Source organism: Anser brachyrhynchus, assembly GCF_964034855.1.
Source record: "Anser brachyrhynchus genome assembly, chromosome: 4".
Taxonomy (NCBI): domain Eukaryota; kingdom Metazoa; phylum Chordata; class Aves; order Anseriformes; family Anatidae; genus Anser; species Anser brachyrhynchus.
This window is the reverse complement of record NC_137698.1, coordinates 63,546,561-63,560,410: the sequence shown is the minus strand read 5'-3', so window position 1 is coordinate 63,560,410 and position 13,850 is coordinate 63,546,561. Positions and strand designations below refer to the sequence as shown.

General features: G+C 41.5%; 2 protein-coding genes across 10 annotated transcripts in view; one reads left to right on the top strand and one right to left on the bottom strand.

Moving 5' to 3' along the window:
- Positions 1 to 6,419, top strand: part of CC2D2A (coiled-coil and C2 domain containing 2A) — a 63,028-nt gene extending 56,609 nt beyond the window's left edge. For all 8 annotated transcript variants that reach the window (XM_080589946.1, XM_080589949.1, XM_080589947.1 and 5 more), the window contains 4 exons: positions 1,253 to 1,375; positions 1,979 to 2,037; positions 2,528 to 2,705; positions 3,638 to 6,419. In XM_080589946.1, the coding sequence (XP_080446072.1) occupies positions 1,253 to 1,375; positions 1,979 to 2,037; positions 2,528 to 2,705; positions 3,638 to 3,826 (549 nt within the window). In that variant the 3' untranslated portion in view covers positions 3,827 to 6,419. The remainder of the gene's footprint in view (positions 1 to 1,252; positions 1,376 to 1,978; positions 2,038 to 2,527; positions 2,706 to 3,637) is intronic.
- FBXL5 (F-box and leucine rich repeat protein 5) overlaps positions 6,149 to 13,850 on the bottom strand; it is a 35,623-nt gene continuing 27,921 nt past the window's right edge. Inside the window, exon 11 of one of the 2 annotated variants that reach the window (XM_080589954.1) lies at positions 6,149 to 6,792. In XM_080589954.1, the coding sequence (XP_080446080.1) occupies positions 6,716 to 6,792 (77 nt within the window). In that variant the 3' untranslated portion in view covers positions 6,149 to 6,715. Of the gene's footprint in view, positions 6,793 to 10,040; positions 12,290 to 13,850 lie in introns of those variants that run through there. The other variant, XM_080589953.1, reaches the window with a different exon arrangement.

The window sequence follows — 13,850 nt, the reverse complement described above, 5'->3', positions numbered from 1 at the left end:
TCTATTTTTCTATAAATTACGAGTAATAGTAGTGCATGTTCGTGATATTTCTTGTGTGACTGGAAACACTCTGGGAGAGAGAAGACAGCAGGAAGAACTGCTCAGCTCAGGGAAGGTGAACCAAAGGCTGCCGAACGACAAAGGGCTCAGCCTGTGTTGGGAGGGACAGAAACCCTGGGGCACTTTGCTGCCTGTGTCACTCCTGGGTTTGGCTGGAAGCTGATAGTCACAGCTTCTGGGAGCATGAACAGGGACAGCGGGGAGGTGAGACTGAAAAGCATAACATGAGCTTAAAGAAAAAAAATATTTGAATTGAAACTAGAAGATTTTAAAAGTTTGCTTGTCAGGTTTTTGGAACCATTATAAGGAAACAGTGAGTCAGGCTTCCATTGCACACTAAAAGATAGTATACGCTTGTTTTTATTTCTGTATTGAAAACATACCTGGAGAAGTTCTTTGAAGTGTCACGCATTGTATGTGTGTTCTGTTGCGTTTTGTTTTTTTTTATCTTCTGGGGTTTAATTCTAAACACAAATCATGACTTTGGAAGACAATTTTATCTTTATTTTATTTTAAAAGTGTCAGTTCATTCTCTCATTGAAAGCGTTTTGGGGCTTGGTGAAGTTGGTTTGTTAATATTTAGTACTAAACCGTAAGTAGGTTTGGTAATATTTCATAGTAAAGTGGCTGCACAATCTACTTACATTCTGCATCATAAACGTGAAGTGCCCCTGGTGCTGGGGTGCAGGAGGCTACCAGCAACCCCAGCCACAGCTGCACGGTGCTGGTGGGAGAACTTCTTCAGAATTCAGCAGACTGCTGTGGTAATCCAAAGGAGTGGAAATGCAGCTCGGGGCAGGAGAAAGTGCCTGTATTGTAACCCAGCATCATGCGGTGCCGGAGTGATGGTGAAGGCAGAAAGCTGCTGAAAGCAGAAAAAGTGCCATGGTGCACAGTAGGTTCAGCAGGAAAAGGTGCCAGCTGCAGACAGTAATTCTGGGCACTGATCTCTGTACATTCTTACTTAGAAGCACAAAACACGATAGCCCAACAACCTCCCTTTTGGGGCAAGAATGCAAACATTGCATACACGAGCTGTAACGAGACAGGATTGCCTTGACTCACATGGAATGCGTACTGGTTATCGGCATAGATGAAGGTCCAGATTCCGTAGCATTTTATTGCCATGTAAGTAAAATGTTTTCTATAATATAATTTTGGTATGTATTAAAATGAACTTGCTTTCTTACAGATTTGGTTTAATATCCAAGAGCATGACTCCCCAGTAAGGATAAGTTTTGATATCAGCAAACCAAAACTTTGGAAGCCGTTCTTTTCAAGAAGCTTGCCGTACCCCGGTCTCTGCAGTGTTCAGGTACTCACATATATATAATCAACTTAATTTGAGGGGCTGAGACATCACTGACCTAGTAGAGAGGAAGAGAGACTAAGTTCTTTGGATTACTGTGATTAAGTATATTTCTATAATAGGCCTTGTTTTACAAAACTTCCCTAGGCATACCTTAAAAAAGATAAAGCAGGAATACTGAAAAGCACTTGTTTTTTTACACAGAATGATGCACATCCACGGTCCTCTGACTATCTGTTTAAGATCTCAGGACAATGGTGAAGTACCTGGGACAGATCTTTAACACAGCCATCTGCAAAGAATCAGCTTGACATTATAAAGAAAATATCAGCTTTTGTCTTACAGCTAGAAAGGTGGCACATGGTCTTAGTAAACAAGTAGAGAATCCTCTACAGTTAATCAAATTTGTAAACAACAGTTGAAGCTTACTAAAAAAAAAAAGCCAACCAACAAAAAACCAGCAGCATTACACACAAAGATCTACCTAATGTTTTTATCGTAATTATGATTTTTTTGTGTACTGCCAAAGTAGTAATGCCTGCAGTTATATTGCTATATTGCTAGAGGAGATTGTGCTTTTTAATATGTAAATGTTTTACTTAATTCTAGCCTGAAGAATTAGTGTATCAGCATTCAGACAAGGCTGCTGCAGTGGAACTACAGGGCAGGTAATTCTACCACTAGAACAAATGCCGTCAAGGACTGGTCACTACAGGTGGAGCGCCTTCGTGTGTTTTTCCAGTGTATTCTTACCTGTGTTCCAAAAACGTGCCTTGAATGCTAGGAATTGAGAATGGCCTAAACCAGAACTGGTACTTTGAAGAATCTTTGTTTCTCTTCTAACAGTTCCTTCTGTGTGACAATCTCTAACTGATCAAGCATGGCTGTATGGTTTTCTAGTAAGCCAAAACAGCGTTGGGGTCAAGGGGGCTGAGAGAATGTAAACTTAAGAAGTATGTGCAAACCCCTGGCCTTCCATTGTTACTAAACATGCAGACGATATTGCTACATTGACATTGATTCTGTGCTTTTAGGTATGGCGAGTTTCACTGAGGTCATTTATGTTCCCCGTAATCTGTGATAAGAAGTGGGTTGAGGGCGATCAGGTCAGAAGACCAGTAACTACCCAATCATAATAATAGATGTACTATATTGCAGGATTGAAAAAATACTAAAAGAAAAGATTATGGAATGGAGACCGAGGCACCTAACTCGCTGGAACCGATACTGTACCTCTACCCTGCGTAACTTCCTGCCCCTGCTGGAACATAACCAAGGCAAAGATGTAGAAGATGACCATCAGGCAGAGCTGCAAAAACAGCTTGGAGACTACAGGGTAAAGTTGTGAACATAAGTGATTTGTGCTGTGATGTTAGTGGGTGGAAATAGAGCTGGAGGGACCTAAGTCACTCATACAGTTTTAGGATCACCCACACTGGTATGGAACTGCATTCCTTCTACCCCCAAAAGTCACAGTAACTCTTACACTAACGTAAAACCACTGTAATGTTTACAGAGTGAAGCAGCGATGGTCTATTTCATTTGAAAGTGTTGGAGATGGATGTAAACACTTGTGTTTATCTCCTGTGGTGGAGGTAGCGACTGGTGGGGTACAGCAGTAATAAAAGAACAACGCAGCCCCCTTAGCTTTCAGCAGAAAGCTTGGCACTGTAACACCAGCTGCTCACGGGCTGACTGGTACATTTGCTCTCAGGTCTTGTCATTAAATGCCTGACCAGCAGTGCACCCACGCATTCTTCCTCAAGGCTGTTCTCAAAATTAGGTCCTTCTGCCCTTCATGTAAAACACACGTAGCAATGATACTACACCCCAATATGGCAATTTTCGAAATGAGTTGAGATTCCAGTTCCTTTTGGACCTGAAATGTATTTATGGACAGGCTCCCTCCCACCTCAAGTCCCCAGATAACGCAGAGAGGAGAACACTATGAACTGCAACTAGGTATGAAGTGTAGAAAAGCTGCAACATAATGCTGTAAGTGTTCAATAATGTGAATTTTTTTTCTAGTGGACTTCTAAATGTTCTCACTCAGAACTTAACCCAAACTAACAAAAAAAATGGCAGAAACCTACCTGAAGGGAAAGGGAGAGATGCATTTAAATACAAAGGGGCTTTTTCATTCCATCTCCTCAGGTCATCAATGGAGGTGAACTTACAGGCACAATAAAACATTTTAAGATGCATTTATTGAGGTGCCTTTATCTTTCCTTCTTGCCTTACGTGTTTTTTCTTTCCTTCTTTTCCCAGGTCTCTGGATTTCCTATTCATATGCCCTTTTCTGAAGTCAGACCTTTAATAGAAGCCGTACACAGTACCGGAGTTCACACCATTGATGTCTCCAATGTTGAGTTTGCTCTAGCCGTGTATATTCATCCTTACCCCCAAAGTGTTCTCTCTGTGTGGATTTACGTTGCTTCACTTGTACGGAATAGGTAGCATAGACTTTTCTCAATACCTCAAGGAATTTGCTGATGTAGGAAAAACAGATTTCTCACGCTGCTGATGTGAGCTATCTGACATAGCTCAAAAACCTAGGGAGACCCTCATTTTTATTAACTGCAAACACATTAGTTATAGTAAGTCATCTTCAGTGTTTGTCACCTGAATACAGCAGAAGAGGAGACAACACCATAAAATTCTAGCACTTGTTATTTTTGTACAGTACTTTATAGCTCCCAGAGGGATGTTCCACTTTTAAAACCATTATAAATGCACACCTGTAGTGACCAGGTTAAAAGGGCAGAGTTTGTTCTTATTTTGAGGTGAAATTTGGTTCCTGGAATTATGCCTTAAAGACTGACTTTTTAGTTACTCCAGTTTATCAACAGCCCTTCTTCCTCTTTAAAGACACTGTCATTCAGACAGTCACGGTCATGCACAATAGTTACAGTTTTCTCGTACCCTTGTTCCTGCATAATGACCAGGAGTAATTTACCCTTGAATACAGTTCAGGTACCAAAGAGCTACTGTTGAAGACTTTTTTTCTTTTTTAAAAGGCTTCTGTTACTTTGTATTCCGGGTCTGTATCACACCAGCACCCCTCAGACTTTTCTTTATAGATTCAAGACTAAGTATGTAATAAATATTTATACCAAAAACTTAAGTGAAAGCTCATTATTTTATATAAGAATTTGATTAAATCACTTTGGAGTGTGAAATCTTTAAGTAATCATACTAGAAGATGATCCAAAAACTGGTTTACTATAAAATCAAACTAGCTCATTAATATGTAAGTAGTGGTGTTAACTGTTAATACTGATATAAATGTCATTTTCTGCAGATACCTTGCTAATTAAGGTCTTCTAAGTGACAGTAATGTGATTTTTTTTAATATACATTTCACCAGAACATGTATCAAAGTTCAGGCTCTTCTTAAGCTTTACTCAAAGGAGATTCACTCCATCTAATAAATGCTAGACCAAACCTTTGGTTTAGAGCCGGGGTTGCCACAGGTATAATCAACAATCCCCTCTATAATCAACAAGACAGCACCTCTACAGAACTGTTATGAAGCAGAAAGTAACTGCACCATCATTACATGATGTGTTGCTGAACAACGCCATCTCCCAAGTCCCCACCATCCTTTCAGAGAAGGGTGAAAAAGAACGTGGTGTAAATAAACAGTTTTCTGCAGCTCATTCAGCCCTCTAGCAGTCTACACAGAAAACAGGTTCTACGAGCAAGGACAAGAACCTCTAGCTGCACCTCCCTAGCCTCAGAAACAAGAGCTCTGGAACAAGACAAATGCAAGAAGAAAGCCCACCACACACCTCGTTACTACTTTCATCTTGCCTCAGCCAGCACTGCGTGAGTGGCCATATATATATAACCTAAGCTCTGGGCACCAAAGTAAATTTAATGCAGCTCACTTGAAGCAACAATTGCTATCAACAATATCCTTTCATACATCTCTTGTAGGCTTCCAACTGAGCATTACGCATCCTTTCTCGATCCTGTGTTCAGATGTTGACCATGAAGAACCAACTCTGCACTAATATAAATTGAAGAATTTTCTTTCTTTTTTCCTTACCTTGTCAGTATTGGTGGGAACAAGAAAATGCTCTCAAACCCTGCAAGAGTTGGTAACCAAGCTGGTAATCAACAAACTGCAAGTTATCTCCAGCTAAGCCTGCAAGCTCACTTCCCCCACGCAAGAATCTTGAAAGCTACACACATACACCACCATGACTGCTGTCCTCTGAAATCTTAACATAAAGAAGGTATCCAAGTGGTAAAACTGGTAAAAATTACTAGTTTGACATACCTAGTTTGATACAGCTGCCTACAAAACTAGGCAGGGTGGGGTAAAACACATCTGCCTTCTACAGCCACACCACTTAGAGCAGGTGACCACCACGCTCCCCATGGGCTGCAGCACTCCCGCCCTCTTTGATGGCCTCCTCGCACACCGCCCATGCAGCCACTTGTGCTGTGGCACCACCACTCGTCTCTCCTCCTAGCACAGTCACAGCCCAGCAATGGCTTCTTCTGCATCCCCGCTGGTCAACGAGGCGGTCATTTCGAAGAAATGGGGAAGAGCGAGCGTCTTCCACGGACTTCTTGTGAATGAAAGCTGACTTCCGTGGAAGCTGCTTCAAAATGCATCTTAACGCAGTCATTGCGGAGAAGGGAAACACACCACACACTGGGAGATTCTACGGCCACCATACAACCCCCACCGAGCCTCTGCAGCCTGCTGGTATTGTACACGTAGATATCACACCGTAAAAGCACATATACTCAACTGCTACAGCAAGCTTTGTTGGTGGGAATGTTTTATTTGAGTACGTCTTTCAAGCCCAAATACAAAACCAAATGCAAAAGGAAGGTGGGAATTACCCTAATTTTGCCAGATAAAGAACTTGGGGTGAGAGGAAAGGGGGAGAAACAAGGCTCCTAAAGATGTCTTACTGCTACCCAAATGCAAACAATACATTTGAAATTACCTGCAGAGCTTTATATTGTACTTATGGATTAAAAACAAAAACAAAAAACATTCACTTAACGCAAAATAATCCAGTAAAGTATATTTAAGTGCCAAACTTGGAAAAAAGTGGCATTAAAAAAAATCAGAATGTTTTCCCATCTTCCCAAATTAAGTAAGATAAAACCCAACACCCTTCAAACCAAATGAGATTTTGTGAGATTGTTACACCACTGTACAGTACACTCATAATTAAGATGTTGAAGTTGTGGGGAGGGTCAGGCTAGTATAACAAATCTCACTCCAAGGATTGTTAACACAAGATGCGGACTGTAAGTAAAGTGCATGAAAGGAAGCCTGCTCAGCTAAATGAAGTAGACTGAAAGATCAGAAGTCAGCGGTCATTCGCCAGAGCGGCAGCAGGCCCGAAAACCACACTGCAAATTCTGGCATCCACTGGCGGTTTCAGCATGAGGACCTGCACAAAAACAGAACAAATGTGAAAAGAAGAAAATAGGCCGCTTAGGTGCAGAATTCTTCTAACCTGGTAATTCATAAAGTATCTTTTTTTAAACACAAAACTTCATTCAGCACTGTGAAAGTCTGAAAGGCTGCCGCCAGTAACGTCACTGTATTAACACCTCACTTCAAACAGCTATTTTGAGTGTTTTTTTTTTTTTGAGACAGCTTTGTCCCATGAATGTAACATTTAAAATGACACAGATGTAGGATAAGCAACACTGAATCAGCAACTTTTAAAGAGCTCTCACAGCTACCTTTCACAATCGAGGTGTATTTTCACAATGCGTATTTAAGTCCCATTTTCCAAATTTAGAGGATGACATCACGGTATTACCAAAAAAGCCACAAGCTCTAAATCTATTTCTATTTATATAGAAACAATTCTTAGCCTGGTGTTTTTTTCCAGGAACATTTCATAGTTGGCTAGACCTCCTGTACTCTTGACTGGAAATTCAGAGTCTAAAAAGAAAAGCACCTTTACTATCCCTACAATTATCCGAAGCCGTAAGGCTACAAAGGAGACATCCAAAAAAGAAAGCTGTGAGGCACAGACAGTACAAACCAATGCCGTAGTTCTACCCACCTCCACTTACCTTCACATTGTTATCCCTTTCAAATGTTAAAGTGATCATAAGACAAGAAACTATTGGATTTATTAGTACAGGACTTTATTTCCTGCAGCCATAGGCCTGCTTCAGAGACACAAACATTTACAGTCAGGTTGGCCGAGCTCTGGCACCCAACGTAACTCAGCGACACACTTTCAGTTGACCACAGCAAGCTGGTCAAGAGCTAACCAGGACAATCCATCTTTTCCCCCTTTGTACTTGAAATAAATCGGAGACTATTTAAGGTGTTTTCAATACATTTAGAAGAGATTAGCAAAATAACGTAATGAATAAGGGCACCATGCTATGTCTGGCTTGTTTCTCCCCCTTGAACAGTAGCTTGAAGTCGTAATTCAATTAATTCCCCCAGAACCTTGTCTCTGGAAATCAGTTTTTTTGCTTCATGCCACACACCGATGAGCAATATTCTACAAGATAATTAAATTAACATGCGTGAGACTGAATAAAACAAACCTGAAGCTATAACGGAGGACAATGGTTACAATATGCAAATCAGCAATATCTTCATTTGTTGATAAACTTACTTTCCCTTTCAAGTCTTTTTATTCACCTGAGCTACATTTCGCTCCTCCACATCACTTACGAGCTAGAGTTTGAAACCTTCGTTTGAAAGCTTCTTCCACAGTCCTTTAAAAAGGAGACTCGGTGCTTCTGAGAAGGTGGCTTAGCAGACTTAGCAGAGCACGTTCTGGGCAGCAGCACTTCCCAAGCCGTGGCTGACCCTCCTCCTCCCTGCCACAGCTACGCAGCGCATCAGCAGTTCTGATGCAACTGTCACGCTTCTAGGAACAACGCTTGTGACAAAACTGACAGAGCCACAACATCCCAAGGCACAGCGTTGCTCACTATACTTCTAATAGTGCTTTCCACCACTTCCGTCCAACCCAGCACCAACTTGGCACTGCCAACAGCAAGTGTTGCCCAGGGCACTCAGGTACACCCCCTGTGCAAACCTTTCCCATTCCCCACAGCGTTCAGTACCGGTGCACTACAGATGCTGAAGCTCATTTCCTTTAGTATTTCTTTATGGCTCTCTGTGCATGAATTTGTTTAACCCCCTTTTTAATCCTTTGATACTAACTGCTTCCACAATTCCCCACGGGACCAAGTTCTAGAAATTCACTACATCGTGCATCTGTTTTAAATCAGCCACCTACTAATTTTAACAACTGTCGCTGAGCTACAGTACTGCAGAGTTCGGTAAGCTGCTGCACTTTCACGTCACCCACTGCCTTCCCAGACCTCTAAACATCCATCTCCCTTTCAGCCTTCTCATTCCCGGACTGAAGTGTTCCAGCCTTTCGAGCATCTCCCTGCAAGACTGCTCCCCGCTCCGTTCCCTAACTCTTTTTAGTAGACCTCTTCCACATCTTGAACTCCACTACGTACACTTGGACAGGGAGACCAACACTGCATGCAGCAGCTCCAAGTGTGGGTGCCCCGAGGCTTCCAGGAACAAGCAGCAACACCTTCCTGTCTTGTTCTCAACACCCTTGCGATCTCAGTGTTGAAAACATTGTTGGCCCTTTTGGCTGCTGCTGCAAACAGGACAGATCTCAGAATTAGCACTGACAGCTCTCTGCAACTGTCTTCCAATTGTAACTGCCGGCTCTGAATTCAGCTTCATGCAGTCACGGTTTGATCACTACACTCCTCCCAGACATACAGCCATACATACAGCTCTACCGAAGATCACGAGAAGTCCTTGTGGCAATCTTCAGCACCAGCATCAATGTTTGAGGCAGCTCAGTACCATTCGAAACTTGGAAGTAATTCCATTACTCGCACCAAGACAGCGACCGAAGTGCTGAGCAGAACTTACCCCAGCACAGAGCTCCTGGGGGCATGGGGAGAGGCATCAGCTCCCAGATCCTGCCCAGTGACCATTAAGCCCTACCCCTTCTTCCTGTCCTTTAACCAGCTTTCAGTTTTCAAGTTTAAGATTTTAAGTTGCTGTAGGATTGCTTTAAGAATGTGGAAACTTGTAAGTAAACCACATCATCTGAAAAATTTACAGTCTCCTAAATTATTAGGCACTGACTGACAAGTTACATTAACCACAGCACAGTGAAAGCTTCCTCCTCTGCTGCATTTCTTGTCCCATATCTAAACCTCCTGACAATACTGCGTTTCCTTTAGAGCCTCTAATGAAGAACTCTGACGAAATGAAGCTCAGGTTTTACACCACAGCTCCTGAGATCTCCTGCTCTGCATTGTTTCTGAGCACATACAAGCAATTCCCGTAATTTGAAGATATTTCTGCTTATTAAAACAACTATTAATAATGTTTATTACCTTGTTGTAACAGCAAGTCTGTTTGGTTGAGACTGTCACTTCATTCTTATGTTTTGACACGTCAATTGATCTCCTCTACCACTGGTCACGCATCTCTGTAAGTATCCCAGTCCTCCTTAGCCTGTTCTTTTTGCATTTGACACAGCAACATGCACTACCTTTGCTTTTGGCAGTCACAGGACCATTTTTGTTTTCCTAACTTTGTTACATCTCACTGTCCTTACAACTCTTTGCCTTCCCAATTTCTGTCTTCTCCACTTTTTGTTACTGACCTCATTGGACTGGACTCTATTTACAAACTGTCTGTATTTAAGAGGCCATTAAATAAGAAAAAACACCAGAAAATATTCTGTTTTCTTTGGACTCCACATTCAAGGGCTCCCATTCATTCCACCTCGCTGAAGCGCCAGGTTAAGCAATACGGAGACCATAAGAAGGGAGCTGTACACAGTTCAGTGAGCACATCATCTTTTTAGGTCCTACAGGAGGGCTGGCTTTTTCAGAAGGGCCCCTCTTGTTCTCCTGACAACGCGGTGCTAGCAGTGAAGTGCCTGAGTTCAGTGAGTGCTGGGGTCGTTCACCTGGGGAAGCAAAGTTAATCGGGTTCTCATCTAACCTGCCACAGACTGCGTTGCTGGCTTAGTTACCTCTAAACTGGATTATTGTAATGCTCTTTAAATCTAGTTCTGATTACTCAGACACTTCAGGTGACCCACAGGAGAGGTCTGCTTACTCCTGCTGAACAACTCCAAGGTTTTCAAATATTAATATAAATGTGGCTGGCAATCTAAGGAAGGAGCACAGCTATTTGATAACTCCATTTTGATGATTTTTTATTTCACTAATACATGTAACAGATCTCCCAGAAGGCAGTTAAGCATTTCACCCAGAAGGCACGCCAACCAAGACCAGGACCGTGGTGAAAGAGCTCCTTCAGCCCAGCACACACCTGCCTGCTGCCATCGTGACCCTTTAGCCACCTGTTCTAGCCCTCACCCGTGGCAGCAGAAATACTCGTGGATATACAGCAAAATGGATCCCCAACCCATCTGAGAAGAAAAAAAGCCTTCAGCTACCCCAGTTCTTGGTTTAGTTTACCAAGTAGAAACAGAAAGGCTAACACCGACATCAGGAAGGACAGCAGGGAGGGAAGGACTGCTCATTTTCACAGCCACCACTGCGAAGGCACAGCCCAAAGCAAGGAAAACGAGTTGCAAAAGTTGAGGGTTCCAGCTCAGCGAGAGGCTCCTTCATTCCCAACAGCACACACCACACTGGATGGTCATGTAGCAAAGGCACCACTTTACAAGGGAATTACAAAAAAGTGATCAAATTAAGCATTGGCCTTGAAAAAATACAGAGCCAACATTCATTTGAAATCTCAGTTTGAGTGTTACTGTATTAACCTTTGATGAAGGTAACCAAGACACTCTCATAAAGAGTGGCTGTTGTGTATCTGGAGAACTTAGGGAGAGTCCAAACCCTTGAAGTAACGATGTGCTCCCATATAAATCTGCACAGGGGAGTCCATAATCTAACCAAAAATTTCAAAGTTCTCAGCTCCATTGCTAGAAGACAGATCAAACTGTGAGCAATGAATTCCCAACCTCACAAGAAAAGAGTGAAGCAGAATCACAACTTCATTTTATTAATGCCCTAATCCTTTAATTATAGCACCTGAGGACTACACTAAAAAAAAAATCTAGAAATTGAATTGCTACTAAAAAGCTGCGAAGAGGTACTGCTCCAGCAACCAGGGAGCCCCATTTTTCTAACCCTGGAGCTGCCCGTATTGCAGGATTTGAAACTGACAGTACAGTAAGGAGACTGAACGCAGCTGGACAAGACAGCCTATGGGGAAATACCTGTTGCAACTTTAAAGTTTGTAACTCTTAAAAATTTAAAGCTTAAACTTTTAAAAGTTTAAAAATTAAACTTTCTTACTGAGTTTAGTGTTCTTCCATCAAATGTTTCAGCCATTACAGAAGACCAGCAATAAGGATGGGTGTATACCAGATTCGTTGTCACCTGCAGCTGAGGGTTACCTAACTGAAGTCTCCGGTGCAGGGCAAAGCAGGCAGAGATTCGAAACTAAACATTACTACGCAAACCAAGAACTGGAATCATACTAACAGTAAACAAATAGAAAATAAATCTGGAGGTGTGTGCAGGTTTGTGGGCTCAGATAAAAACTGTATCATGTTATTGCTGTACTACAGCTGCGACTGACCCAGCTTGAACATCTGAAAGTTGCCCACATGCCTACCAAACAAGTCCGGCAAGATCTCCACAGAGAATATCCAATAAGGCTGCACATGTTAGGCTCAGGATTATACAAAAAGAAATCTGAAAACAGGCTGTAGGTGAAAGTAAAGCCCTTCTATGTCAAAGACAACAAAATGGTATCTTTATTAATCAAAGACGGCTAAATTCCATACTGTCGGCTCCATTTTTTGTTCTGCAAGACTGACGGGTTTTCCAACACGATCCCAGAACACATCTCCTTCCCCGAAAACAATCCCTGATAAGCTGGTGGGCAAAAAAAATTATGAAATTATTCTCTAAATCCTTACAGATCAGTAATCTTTGTACAGCATTTAATATAATCTCTATACGAGCAAAGAAAAGCAAATAGCTTAAAATATGGATTGCTATAAATAAAACAGCTTTTACTTCCCCTACAGGTTCTTTAGAAATACCGTATGATACGGAAATAGTTCAAGCTGCCACAGAAATCCTGTTGCCAACAGAGGGGAACAAGTCTTTAGCACTGTCACAGTGAAGTTTGGGTGAAAATACAAACAAAGGTGTCCTGATAAAGCTGCAGAGAATTCAGTTATGAAAAGGTATTTCCCATTTCCAAATTTTGCTAGGACGCCTCTAAGTTTTTGTTGGCTTCCATCTAAAAAAAAGCTTCTGAGATGATATTTTTCAACAGATATAAGAAGTCGGACCATTACATCCTCTCTCTCCAGTTGACTTCTCTCTAGAAGAGCTGCTCATCCAAAGGCATGCAAGATGCTTTACAGAGCAGAGCTTATAGCCTCACTGCTTCCAACAGGCAGTAAAAGAAAGGAAATAAACAGGAAGAGGATCAGGACAATTTTACAAAATTATTCCAGAAAGTATTCTGTTTATATACAAGTAATTTCTTTGGGATATTATAGAACAGCCAAGCTTTAAAGTGGTGGAGGACTTGCACAAAAGATTCTGACTTTGTGAACTAAGATGACACACTATATTTTAGGGACTAGCACAATGGAGAGAGACAGAAACAGCTAAAGACAAACCAGAATATTGAGTCTGGTATTACTGAGAAGTGGAAACAAAAAAAAATAGCAAAGAATAAAGATGTAAAAGGGAAAAGCTTTTAACTGGTCTTTGAAGACATCGTTAAATTCAACACGATGCAGGAAGGAGAGTCAGAGAAGGATTTCAAAAAGGAACCTTAATTTCCAGATTGAAACGCAAGGAGGTTTGCAAGGTGGTTTTAAAAAGCTATAGTCCAGACAGAATGAAAGTAGGTAACAAAACAAATGCATCAAAATAAAAAAAAAATCTGTCAAAAAGTACACGGAGAAGTCCAAAAATTATGGAAGCAAAAATGATCTAGTACTTTAACTTCTAACATTAGTAACATTAGGATCCAATCCAATAAAGCACGTCATCCTACATCAGTTGCAATGTACTGAATTCCCAAATGTCAGTGAAGTTTTACTTTTGCAGTTCCAAAGCTCCAGCACCCTAATATAGCAGGGACACCCTGCTGTGATCGTAGCTCAATATAGATGCGAATTGAGATGAACGCCATGAACTATCAGGGAAATATAATTTTGTTTTACACACAATTAGTTCTTGTAATTCTTATAACTCTGTCACCTCAGTTATCCTTTTTTTTTTTTCCTTTCCATTCTGTTGCACTTACCTGTTTTAAATTCACACATGGAATACAAATCACACCATGGTTCCATCTCTAACACTATGAATGTTTACTGGACCTGACATAACAGACCAAATTCCAGTGTGGGAAACACTGAAAAGACTTCCACCATAACCGTATTTTATGCATTTATCCAGATCCTTCTCCAGC